Raw genomic sequence first — 13693 nt, forward strand, 5'->3', positions numbered from 1 at the left:
ATATACAGCCATTTAAGTATCTTCTTATAATTAACTACAATATTTTCTGTTTGTGAAAGTGTGTACTATGAATCTTTTATAAACGAGTCTTTATTATCCACAGTTTTTGTGTTTTGAAGTGAAAGTCAGTCATGTCTGACTCTTTGTAACCTATGGACTATACAGTCCATGAAATTCTCCAGGCCAGAATACTGGAGTGGGTAGCCTTACCCATCTCCAGGGGATCTGCCCAACCCAGGGATCGGACCCAGATCTCACGCATTGTAGGCAGATGTTTACCAGCTGAGCTGTCAGGGAAGTCCTTTTGAATTTTACCAGACAGTAATAATAACTTACATTTGAATGTTATTTTAGATTTTGTCAGAGTGCTTTTTAAAAAACCTTCCAAAGTGCTTTTATGCATAATTTTCTACCTCATTTTCAGAACAATCTCATACGTAAGTCAGGAATATCTTCATTCTAAAAGCAAGGCAGTTAACTTGACTTACTGTGGTAATCATTTTGCAATATATACAAATATTGAATCATGTTGTACACCTAAAACTAATATATTTCAATTATGGCTTAATAAAACATATATACATTAAAGAAATTAATTTGAGAGCCATATAGGCTGTATATTGTCACTCTGCTCATTTAACTTATATGGAGACTATATTATGTGAAATGCCAGGCTGGATGAAACACAAGATGGAATCAAGATTGCAGGAGAAATATCAATAACCTCAGATATGCAGATGACACTACCCTTATGGCAGGAAGCAAAGAGAACTAAAGAGCCTCTTGATAAAAGTGAAAGAGGAGAGTGAAAACCTGGCTTAAAACTCAACATTCAAAAAACTTAAGATCATAGCATCTGGTCCCATTACTTCACATGAAATAGATGGGAAAACAATGGAAACAGTGACAGACTTTATTTTCTTGCGCTCCAAAATCACTTCAGATGGTGACTTCAGCCATGAAATTAAAAGATGCTTGCTCCTTGGAAGAAAAGCTATGACCAACCTAGACAGTATATTAAAGATGAGACATTACTTTGCCAACAAAGGTCTATATAGTCAAAGCTATGGTTTTTCCAGTAGTCATGTATGTAAGATTGTTGGACCATAAAGAAAGCTGAGTGCCAAAGTATTGATGCTTTTTAACTCTGGTGTTGGAGAAGAGTCTTGAGAGTCCCTTGGACTGCAAGGAGGTCAAATCAGTTAATCCTAAAGGAAATCAGTCCTGAATATTCATTGGAAGGACTGATGCTGAAGTTGAAGCTCCAATGCTTTGGTCACCTGATGCAAAGAACTGACTCATTGGAAAAGACCTGATGTTTGGAAGGATTGAAGGCAGTAGAAGGGGATGACAGAGGATGAGATGGTTAAATGGCATCACCCACTCAATTGACGTGAGTTTGAGTAAGCTCCAGGAGTTGGTGATGGACAGGGAAGCTTGGCATGTTGCAGTCTATGGGGTCTCAAAGAGTTAGACAGGACTGAATGACTAAACTGAAAACTGAACTGAATGATCTTCTAGCTGCCTAAGGTTCTGGGAGGGATTGGAGGCGGGAAGAGAAGGGGACAACAGAGGATGAGATGGCTGGATGGCATCACCAACTCAATGGACATGAGTTTGGGTAAACTCCGGGAGTTGGTGATGGACAGGGAGGCCTGGCCTGCTGTGATTCATGGGGTCACAAAGAGTTGGACAGGACTGAGCCACTGAACTGAACTGAACTGAAGGTTACTTAAGGAAGCCCCTGTGGTTAGTTTGTATCCATTGTGTGCCTAGAGCATGTTCAGGAATTAGAAAAGTCTCTGTGGTTATTTTGTAGCATATCTCTGAGCTCTCCTAGGCCTGTCTGGGTTGGGATTAAGAGATCAATTTCCACCTTTTTGGGCTAGGCCACCCCTCGTTGCTCATGCCTATTTTCTTACCTAAAAATTCTAACCAGTCTGTCCAGTACTGACAGTTTAAATGCTCAGGAGTGTTAATTGTGTATATCATGGATGAGATGAGCATTTAATTTATATCTAGCCAAATGTATCATTTGATTATATTAAACAAAGGCTTTCAGGCAAAGAATATAAATAGAAGGAAACATGAATTTCACATCTATGCAAAGAGCTTTACATGTATTGTTTTCATTTTATTCTCCTAACAAACCTAAGATAAGGCTGCAGCTGCCCAGAAAGAATAATTTGCTTGCCCAAGGTCATAATTGCCAGTAAGTGCTAAAACTAGAATTTTAATGCAGAAATGACTTAGATGTTTCAGTCTTATTCAGTACGCTGTGTTTACAAATGCTAGAAATAAGTAAGTTGATGTTAAGATACTTAAAAAGATTTAATAAACAAAAATAAAACCAACGGTTACACAGGGACATTTCTTACAGAGGCACAGGTGCATAGCTGTGGTAGATAGCTTAGTGTCCCTTAGAGTTTGTTTAATGAATCCATGTTTAATCGTCACGTTATTGTTCTTCCTAATGTAGCACCATTCCCCGAACCAGGCTTAGCAGTGAGGACTGAGATCACACAACATGCTTGCTTCTTTGAGAAGAAAACAAGGTCTCAGATACAGAAGTACTGAGTAAAGTAAAACACTTAGGACATTTACCATCAGCTACATTTTGCTGTGTGCAGCCAGTAGACTTGAGAGTAGGACATAGTCAGTGGGATTTTGTGTCTATTAAAATCTTATTAAAAAAGCACTTGTGTGAAATAACAAGACTTGAAGAACCTGCCGAGACAGTTCAGCATCCTAGAGTACTGCCTTTTCTCATAAACCACTCTTTTGCCGGGTCCCTGAGGCAGTCTCACAGTGTTGTGTGCTGTCTTCTCCACTTCTGTGGGGTGTGTGAGGCTGTCTCCAGTGACAGGTCTATCTGGTCACCATCTTTCCCGTGATAGCTTAGCTGTCATTCAAATGAGAGGCATCACACTAATGCTTGCTCAAATCAATTAACACGGAATAAGAGACCCAGTGAAGTAACAACCGCAGGTATTACATATAAAATCTGAGAAATTCACAAACATGCCCATCCTATAATGGCTATGAAGACTCATCCTTTGAAACTTATTCCCCCTCTATTACTTACTAGACGGTAACATGAAACAGAATATTTAATATCATGTTAATGTTCATTGAAGTTGTGTAGAACTTAATATGGAGCAAAAATAATTTACTGTATACCCTGCTGTTGTTTATCTTGTAGTTGCTCCAGAGGGAGCTGCTTCAGAAACAAAGCAGAGATACAGATTTCAAAGAATATCAAATCATTGAAAAATAACCAGTAGACAGCCAAGAGGAATACACTAAAGGAGGAAAACATTTTCGAAAGGAATTATGCTAGGGAAAGTAATCACAAAACAAAGACACAGTCTAGAGAAGCAGCCAGTCTTTTCTCTCCCACAAGAGAGGAACATTCTGTGTTGTATATGTATCCAGAGCTTTACAGTGAATCTTAACACAGCTTAAGATTGAATGATTAATTTAGGTATCACTTGTTATGTAGCAACACATTATAACATGGCCTAATTAAAACCTTGTATATGGCAAAGGCAGCATTTTCAAGTTAAAGCATACACACTCTATACTCAGATTGTCCAGGTTAGAAACTGGCATTGCTACTTCTTTCTTCTATGACCTTCCACAGAGTTACTTAATCTTTATGTTCATCAGAATTCTCTTATCTGCAATGCAGATAATAAAGAGTTGTCTTACAGAGTTGTTTGGAGAATTAAATGAGTTGGTATATAAAAATCACCTGCCTATAAGTCAGACACTTAAAACAGTGCCTGTAAATAATCAATACATGTTAAGTCAGATTTTCTGTAATGTAAGCAAAATTTTGTCTTTTCTTTTTTTTGGAGAATTGAAAATAATAATCTTTCAGTGCTTCTTAAGAAGGTGTTCCTTTGTATAAATACATGATGGAAAACCAAAAACTTCAGTAACTATTCTAGGGGAACAAAGAAACTATCTGGCCTTATTGAAAGACAAAGAACACTATACATATATTATACTGAGCTGTTTTGTTTGTCAAATCTTTGTCAATTTCTCTTTATTCATAAACCTCCTTCTTCCCACTGAAAGATGAATTAAAAAGTCATTTCAGTGCCATTTTGAAATCATCTTAGTATAGACACGTACCTTATTTATTAATATGCCACCTACTCTCAGGGAAATCTTCCTTTGATAGATGGGTATTTGCAAGTTTCATTATCTTTCATATTTCACTTAAGGTTGCTTCATTTTTCTTCTTTTGTAGCACTTTGTTTAAATTTGCTAAAGTTTAATACTTTACTTTTATTTAAGCTTTATTCTTTCCTTGCCACAAGATGTAGAATTTGAAAAAAAAAAAAAAAATAGAAAGTACCAAATAATCAGTTCAGTCTCTCAGTCGTGCCTGACTCCTTGCGACCCCATGAACCGCAGCACGCCAGGCCTCCCTGTCCATCACCAACTCCTGGAGTTCACCCAAACCCATGTCCATCGAGTTGGTGATGCCATCCAACCATCTCATCCTCTGTCATCCCCTTCTCCTCCTGCCCTCAATCTTTCCCAGCATCAGGGTCTTTTCCAATGAATCAGCTCTTCGCATCAGGTGGCCAAAGTATTGGAGTTTCACCCTCAACACCCAGGACTGATCTCCTTTACGATGGGCTGGTTGGATCTCCTTGCAGTCCAAGAGACTCTCAAGAGTCTTCTCCAACACCACAGTTCAAAAGCATCAATTCGTCTGAGCTCAGCTTCCTTTATAGTCCAACTCTGCTTCTGTTGGGTCTACACCATTTCTGTCCTTTATTGAGCCTGTCTTTGCATGAAATGTTCCTTTGATATCTCTAATTTTTCTTGAAGAGATCTCTAGTCTTTCCAATTCTATTATTTTCCTCTATTTCTTTGCATTGATCACTGAGGAAGGCTTTCTTATCTCTCCTTGCTATTTTTTGGAACTCTGCATTCAAATGGGTATATCTTTCCTTTTCTCCTTTGCTTTTCACTTCCCCTATTTTCACAGCTAACCCTATCTTAATAGCTAATATTTATTGAGCATTTACTATGTACTAGGTCCCAATGCTTTGTATTCCTTTAAATCTCACATCTATGCAAGAATATAATTATTATTCCTGTTTTAGAAATGCAGAGGTAGAAGATCAGAGAGAGTAATGAATTATTTCAGGGCTCTCTCAAATGATAAAAACTTTAGGAAATATAAGATAGAAAGAGTGGTATAATATATTTGAAAAATTTGGCTTATGCAGTTGTGGAAGTTGACGAATCTGAAAGGTATAGGTCAGGGCAGCAGACAGACAGAACTTCTTCTTCCTTAAGGAAACATTTTATTTCTTAAGACCTTTGAACTTATTGGATGAGGCCTACCCAGGTTATTGAAGTAATTTCCTTTACTTAAAATCAAGTGATTATAGATATTACTACATCTATATAATGCCTTCACAGTTATACCTAGATTAGTGTTTGGTTGATAATTTGACAGGCATACTTAGCTAGGTATACATAAAACTAGCATAGAAACTTATAGAAAACCACAGTCAGAAATATGAGAGAGGACGAACTCATGCCAAAATCTGATGACAAAACCCTATTCCTAATCACCCAAGAGCCGTCATGGTTAGCAGAGGATTAGGGTACTTCTGACAGCTGGGCTGGAGTACCTGAGAGTCTGTGAGAAGAGGTTCAGATACATGGTCCTATTGGATGACCGGCCACCCAGGTGGGAGAGAAGGGCTCCATGGACCTTGGGAATCTCAAAGTGTGCATGAACTGGGATGTGGCTAAATAGGCTGCAGAGATAACCCAGTCATAATGACCCTGTCTAGTTACTGGCTCATTTTTCCTCTCCTCAAGCCAATATCTATAGGTCAGGATATGTAACTGGTGCCCTCCGGAACATTTACAGGGAGAATCTGAGCTAGTAAATGTTAAATTCATTACAGTGATAAATGCAGAGTGGGGTGAAAACAGGAAACACAGTCATCTTTGTCAGTGTCTGATTCAAGTGAAAAAGGGAAATTTAAATTTTACCAAAGCTTTTTTCTCATGAAATAGTTCTCGTGGAGAGAAAAAAAGTCATCATCTCTGTGGGCCAGCTAGTGCACTTAATAAGAATGCCTTGCATTTCTTTATATAACAGTTATTTTAGCAGTGGGTCTACAGAAATTAAGCACAGATGTAAATCTCCATTTTGCCTTAGTCCTAGCAAATAGTGAAAAAGATCAGATTAGGAATTAGTAAAGGAATGATCTTAGACTTTGTTACCAGAAACTGAAATTCTTATCCACCACTTGCATTCTCTGTGCTTTGTTTTTGATCTGCTTTAAACATTTTTCCTTATCATATCACCTTGAAATTGCAAAACACTTCACATTATTTTCCTTGTTGTTTATTGTTTTTTAACAGGAAAATGAGAAAATGAGTATCATAGAACATACACAATCTCTGTGGTATAGTAATATAAGAGGAGTGACACGTCATTATTTAAATATATATGTCTATTTATATATATGTATATAAAATGATTTATATTCCTTTGACTAATCAAATGTAGCTTAAACTACAATCATCTTAATAACTTTTGAGAAAAATTATTTTGTCATTAGGATATTCAAGTACTTAGTCACCTCTTATTTATGTAAGTGTATCCACCCCCATCTCAGTCTTTCTAAAATAATTACATTAATAACCACACATTTATGTAATAAATGTAATGTAATTATAGGAATAAGTGTAGTGTAATGTAATATAATATGTTGCCATGTTACAAATAGACTAAAGTATATTCATCAATGTCAGCAAATGAAGAAATAAACTCATCCTCCTTTCAGTTATAGAGAAGTAAGACAAAGGCAAGTCAAATGATTTGTTTAACTTTCTTAAATAATTAAAATAACTTAAAATAATGCTTTTAGAATAATCTAAATACAAAAGGCAAATGTTTTCGGGGAGTAAATGGAGGAGGTGATGGACAAGGAAGAAAAACGTTTGATTTAATTTGAAGGGACAGGAGTGGTTTATTGCTGGCTACAAACTCAATCCACAAGCCCCATTCAGTTTTCAGGTCAAATATCGTATCTACCTTATCTTACACAACAAAACTCATCCCTTGCACCATGCTTTTTGCTCTTTGTATCCACCAACTACCATTGCTCTTCATTTAACTCTGAAATAAACTCCTGCTTCTCTGGAATGGCCTATTGGTCGACTGAATTTTAGATAGTAAATAACATTAAATTTAAATTTCCTCCTTATGGAATTGAGATGAAAAGTTTTCCTGTAGTGAAGTGAAAGCTATCAGATTTGTTTCAATTGTAGTTTGAAAACATTTTAGTTGCCTATTCATATTCTTTTCAAACTGTTGGCAATTATTTCCTAATTAGTTGATACATGAATATTACAGACCATTTGGCAAATAAGGAAAAAAAAAAAAACAAACACAATGGAATATCCTTAATCCCACTCCCAGAAATGATCACTATTCAGATTATATTGCTTATATATATATATATATGTATATATATTTTTTTTACAAAACTTGAATATACAATGCTTTGTGTCCTGCTGGTTTATTTAAAATTGTTTTTTTATTGCAATCTGTTACCACATTTTTCAAATGTTTGTTTTAATAACTGCATTTTATTCTATTATCTTTTTCTTTTCTTAAAATAAAATTGTATTATTCATTCTGTTGGCATTTTTGTATTCCACTATCCTTTCTTTGTCTCTCTCTTTCATTTTTTTTTTCAATTACCATTTTTGTACATTAAACCTTTATTTGCATGTCTTAGTGTTTTCTTATGATAGATTCAAAACTTTTTTTAGAAGTTGAGCACCAGTTTCTACTAAATTTCTACCAAAGGAGCATAACAAATCCCATTTTTAACCTTGCCATATGGTGTAGTTTTCTTAAATCCTTTACTTTTTAATAGAAGAAAAATCATATCTTATTGTTTTAACTGGCAGTTCTTATCTTACTAAAGGGTTTAAGTTTTCTGGTGCTTATAAGCTGTATTTTTTAACCCCGTTTTTATTATCTTTGTTTATTCTTCTATTGAGAATTAATGTTTCTTATTAAAATTGAGAAATGTCTTTATATAGAAAAGACATTTTATTTGTCAAAATAGTCTTCTAGCTAATCATTTACTATTTAATTTGTGTATATTTTGAAATGTAGAAGTAGTTGAATTTTTGTGGTAAAACTCTTTTCCTTTGAAGTCTTTTAGTCTTTTTTCCCCCTTATAATTAGCTTCCATATTTAGGAACTAGATAAATACAAATTCACATTTTCATTTAGTTTTCTTGATAATTTTTTATACTTAGCACTTTAGTACTCAGAAATATTATTTTTGTTATGAGGAAAGAGTATAAGCGGATTTCCCTCTTAACACTATATGTGTGTATTCATGTTTTTAATTATGTGTACATAAATGTGTGATTTATGATGTATGCTTTACATATACATCAAAAGTACAATTTATCAAGTACAAAAATTTTATATCAAAAGTACACTCTGATGTCTGTTACATTGTTTTCTGTACACTTTTATATTAATTTGGTTATATTGTTTTTTCTTTTAGAACCACATCATTTTAATGAGTGTAGCTTTCTACTTTCTTTCTAATGGTCGGTAAGAAAAGTCACTCTTCTTGCTAATAATATTTTATAAATTTGTATTACTTAGGTTTGCCAGAACCCAAGAAGGATCACATCTTCCAAGGCCTGACACAGGACCAGGGGTTTTACACTTCCAAAGACTTTCTGCCTCTTGTAGCCAAAAGCAGTAAAACAGGTATCACCAATTGTCTTCTGTTCCTAATACTGCCTATGTTGTTATATGTATTATACAATTATGTTAAATCCAGGATCAGTAGGAAAATTTCCAGATCTCCTGTTCATCCTTCATAATAGCAAGGTAAAAAAAAAAAATCTGATATGATTGTTAGCCAGAATCACATAACTGTCCATCCTCCTAATAGAACATCATCATAAGGACTTTTCACTGTATTATATACAGGTCTAAATTGCATTATGAAAAGTTGCTTCAAAATAAGAGTGCCTTAACAAACATCAGAAGGTGTTCTTATAAGAAACTGCAGCAATTTCACTTTGGGAACTATTTTTGTTTGTTTGTTTTAAAATGGGGCAAGTGATCGTGTCTTCTTTATTTCTATCTACACAAGCAGAAAGATTCAGTCCCTTCTTGAACCACAGTTTTATGAAATTAAAGTAAAACATTTTGATGACTACCCTAATACCTAGTGTCTGTGTGCTGTCACTTCACATAACAGGAAGACGAACCGGAAGCTATGCTTGTCTTCTGCTGTGACTAGGCTAGGGTCATCATCTTAGTGAGAAGGAAACTACAGGGTATTCCCTAAAAACCAATAGCCAAACTCCTTAAATACATACTTTTAAAGAATTCTGAACTTAAGCTGTTCTAACATATAATTACCTACTGAAAACATAAGAACTTACATTTATTCTCCTAAATTGAAAAATATAAGAAACTGCCTCTCTTAGATCAATCTGCAGAATTTTACAGCTAAAGCTGTGTACTATCTTTATCTTTTTCTTCCAAGAGAACATGATGCTTCCTAGGAAAGCAAGAATATCTTAGTACACATAGTATGTATTTGAGAGTTACAGAGGGCTAATTATGTAACCCCAAACAGAAACTTTCAAGCAAAATGATAACACTAAGTTATCTTTGTACCATTTCAAAAATTATAGTAATTTATCTTGTCACCAATTTTATTTAATCCAATAATACAATGCTACCTAATATATAGCAAACACCTGCCTTTCACTTTTTAAAAGAATCTTCATGTGGACATTAAATCTTTATATAAATGCTGTTGAAAAATGCTCACTTGGAGATTAATATTTTTTATTGTTCAATTTTACAGGAAAAAGCAAAAAAAAAAAGGGAAAAAGTTTTAACTATTTGAAGAAAATAATTCTTAGAAATTCTTCAGTTACATAAAGGGAACAGACTCAGCATGTTAATTTTCAAAATTTACCAAATATAATATACAGCAGGGCTACACATTAGAAATCTACACATTAGATTTCTTATGATATCTAAATAAAATGTTGTAATGAAATACTGCAGATTATTAACCCAGATCACAAGGATCACTCTTTTCCTTCTAAAAAAAAACTTAATGACAGTAAGTTAAAAATACACATCACAACTTTGACAAAGAGAGTTTTAATTGGTTAATTCCAGCTTCTTAAGACTCAAACTCTTCAAAATATGTTATAGATATCCTTCTAGAAAGAAAAAAAAAGAAGTTAAAGGTATTGACTATGAAATTACATATATGAGCATATTTTTAAAGTGGGAATAAAACTGTCTTTCAATGAAGCAGAATAATTTGATAGTGACACTCCATCCTGGAAAACTGCAAGATGCAATTTTACACTGCTTTGAGTACAAGTATCTTTTGAGCTGTCATGCAGAAATGGTTTCTCTACTTGAAAATGGGGTTTTCCTTTCATCATTCAGGAATGTGCGCCTGTCACTCTCCATTGCTGTCGATACGGGGAACCGTGATTGTACTCGGAGCTGGAGACACAGCTTTCGACTGTGCAACATCCGCTTTACGTTGTGGAGCCCGCCGAGTGTTCATCGTCTTCAGAAAAGGCTTTGTTAATATAAGAGCTGTCCCTGAGGAGGTAAAAAAAAAAAAAAAAAGTCAGAAAATACGGAGTTGTAATGCAACAGATTTTAGAAGATACAACTGTTAATGTGCAGGCTCTTAGTTTAAATCACTAGAATGTTCTTCAGATTGTGAAGTGCAAATTTTAAAATTTCTGGGTTACCCATAGTTGCTATTTTTTAGTACAGACATTCAAAGGAAAAGAAAATTATTTTATAACACTGATTTGGATAAAATGAATTTATCTTTGTCATTTCACAAGTGCTTCTTACTCTGTGTTAATATCATTGAAAGATGTTGTATTTAACTAGTAACAGTGGAATGTGCTAAGTCTTCCATATCCTAACGATAGATACTCTTCCCAAAATGATGCATGGATATTAGGAGAATGTGGTAATTAGAGACATTCAAAATTTTCTGTAAACCAAATTTACAAGCTACATTTAAATATATATATATACACACATATATATGTCATAGTCAATTCATTATTCTATGAAGCCAATAGAACAAGGGGATTATCGTTTATTTTTTGAGCTCTAATGTAAGCATTATTTAGAATTAATTAGTTAACTACTAAAAATGACAGATTTTAAATCATATCATTCTTACAGGAGACTGGTGACCAATCTTGATTGAGACATCAGCTGGGTACATGTACCATAGAGTTCTCAAATTTTAATGTTAAGAAAGATAATACCTTATAAAGGATATTAATTCTGAGAACAGGAACCAAATGTATTTATAGAGAGATAAATTACTTATTTTATACAAATCAGTATTATGAATTTGATTTGCTTTAGAATTCCTGAACATATTTGGAGTCTTTATACTGGGCAAGAATTATAACTGTAGTCAATAGGTAATTTGTCACATGTAGGCTAACTACATTGCAGATTAATCTCACTGAAATATCAGAGTCACCATTGGTTCATGACTGAGTTTAAAATGTCAATTTTATTCTCCAGGGCTTTTCTCCATCCACTCTTTTTCAGACTTTCAAATCTAAGGTGGAGATAGTCTTATAATCCTAGGAGTTTTTTCTGGAGCACTATTTTAGGCATGAATTAGTGCAATGAGGGAGACCTGGGTTCGATCCCTGTGTTGGGAAGATCCCCTGATGAAGGGAAAGGCTACCCACTCTAGTATTCTGGCCTGGAGAATTCCATGGACTGTATAGTCCATGGGGTCGCAGAGAGTCGGACACGACTGAGCAAAAAAGAAAAAAAAAAAATGCAATCTTACATTGATACAAATACAGGGAAAATAGTCATCCTGGAGTAAAGTGACTTGCTTAAGATGAGAGAAGACAGGAGCTAATGTTATTCATCTTTATATCCTCATGTATAGCATAGGACCTCAGCAAATAATAAGTACTTGAACAATTTTGAACTAAGTACTTTACATCTTATTTTTCTAAATCTAAAGCACCTTGAAATTTGGAAGGGAAGACACACAGGAATGGCAATGTCAGTTTACTTCATACTTTATATTATAGTCATCTTCCATTGGCAAGGGTCACTAGAAATGAGTGGTGGCTATTTCTACATAAGTAGAAAACACTCACACACACAAACACAATGAGACCAGATAATTAATTACTTGAGAGGGTAGAAGTTTTGTTTGCTTGTTTGTTTAATCAGCTTAAAGTTTACTGAGCATCCTTTGTGTATCAAGCCTGTTTTAGGCAATTGGAATACAGCAGTGAACATATCAGATAGTAAATCTTGTGCTCATGGAGCTCATACCTGGTAAGGAAAGATACTCGATCAAGCAAGTAGATTGTCACATAAGTGTATGTTGAACAGTGGTTAATGCAATGCAGAACAAAAATTTAAATAGGACTATAAGAAGTGTGAATTTGGGGAGAGGTTATGGTGAAAGAGGGAGAAGGCAATGGCACCCCACTCCAGTACTCTTGCCTAGAAAATCCCATGGACGGAGGAGCCTGGTAGGCTGTAGTCCATGGGGTCGCTAAGAGTCGGACACAACTGAACAACTTCACTTTCACTTTTCACTTTCATGCATTGGAGAAGGAAATGGCAACCCACTCCAGTGTTCTTGCCTGGAGAATCCCAGGGACGGGGGAGCCTGGTGGGCTGTCATCTCTGGGGTCACACAGAGTCGGACATGACTGAAGCGACTTAGCAGCATGGTGAAAGAGAAGGTGAGATTTCCATTTTAAACAGGGTGACCCAGGAAAGCCTTTCTATTACTATGACTTTTGGGCATAGGCTTCCCTGGTGGCTCAGAGGTTAAAGTGTCTGCCTCCAATTCAGGAGACCTGGGTTCAATCCCTGGGTCGGGAAGACCCCCTGGAGAAGGAAATGGCAACCCACTCCAGTATTCTTTCCTGGAGAATCCCATGGACAGAGGAGCCTGGTAGGCTACAGTCCATGGGGTTGCAAAGAGTCGGACATGACTGAGTGACTTCACTTTCCTTCTTTTGGGCATAAAAATGAAGACATTGAGGAAATGTAGACATCTGGGAGAAAAATGTTACAGATCAAGGCAAATGCATTCACCCTTGATTGAGGAAGTTTCTTGGACTTTTAGAAATAGAAAAAAAAAAAGTCAGTATGACTGGAACCGAGTATGAGAGGATAATATGTGCCTATATGTGATGAGGTCTTGTAAGTGTTCCAAAGGCCAGTATTTACTGAGGAAAGAGGAAATCCTTGAACTGGTTTGAGCAGACAAACACCAGGATCTGAGTTAAATTTTAAAAGGATGGCTCTGTTGATAATTGACTAAGGGGGTATTGGGTTAGATGCAGGGAAGCTATTCAGGGGCTAATTGTGAGAGTAGGCTGTTAGATGCTTCCCAGGTGGCTCCGTGGCAAAGAATCTGCCTGCAATGCAGGATATGCAAGTATGATTCCAGGGTCAGGAAGATTCCCTGAAGAAGGGAATGGCAACCCACTCCATATTCTTGCCTCGGAAATGCCATGGACAGAGGAGCCTGGTGGGAACAGTCCATGAAGTCACAAAAGAGTCAGGCACAATTTAGTAACTAAACAACAACAA

The 13693-nt window shown here is 35.6% G+C and overlaps 1 protein-coding gene across 1 annotated transcript in view; it reads left to right on the top strand.

The window, feature by feature from the left end:
- Positions 1–13693, top strand: part of LOC104981744 (dihydropyrimidine dehydrogenase [NADP(+)]-like) — a 403416-nt gene that overhangs the window by 374874 nt on the left and 14849 nt on the right. The window contains exons 9-10 of the mRNA XM_010831007.1: positions 8687–8794; positions 10514–10683. Coding sequence (XP_010829309.1) covers positions 8687–8794; positions 10514–10683 — 278 coding nt within the window. The remainder of the gene's footprint in view (positions 1–8686; positions 8795–10513; positions 10684–13693) is intronic.

This window comes from Bison bison, unplaced genomic scaffold, assembly GCF_000754665.1.
Source record: "Bison bison bison isolate TAMUID 2011002044 unplaced genomic scaffold, Bison_UMD1.0 scf7180017864519, whole genome shotgun sequence".
Classification (NCBI taxonomy): domain Eukaryota; kingdom Metazoa; phylum Chordata; class Mammalia; order Artiodactyla; family Bovidae; genus Bison; species Bison bison.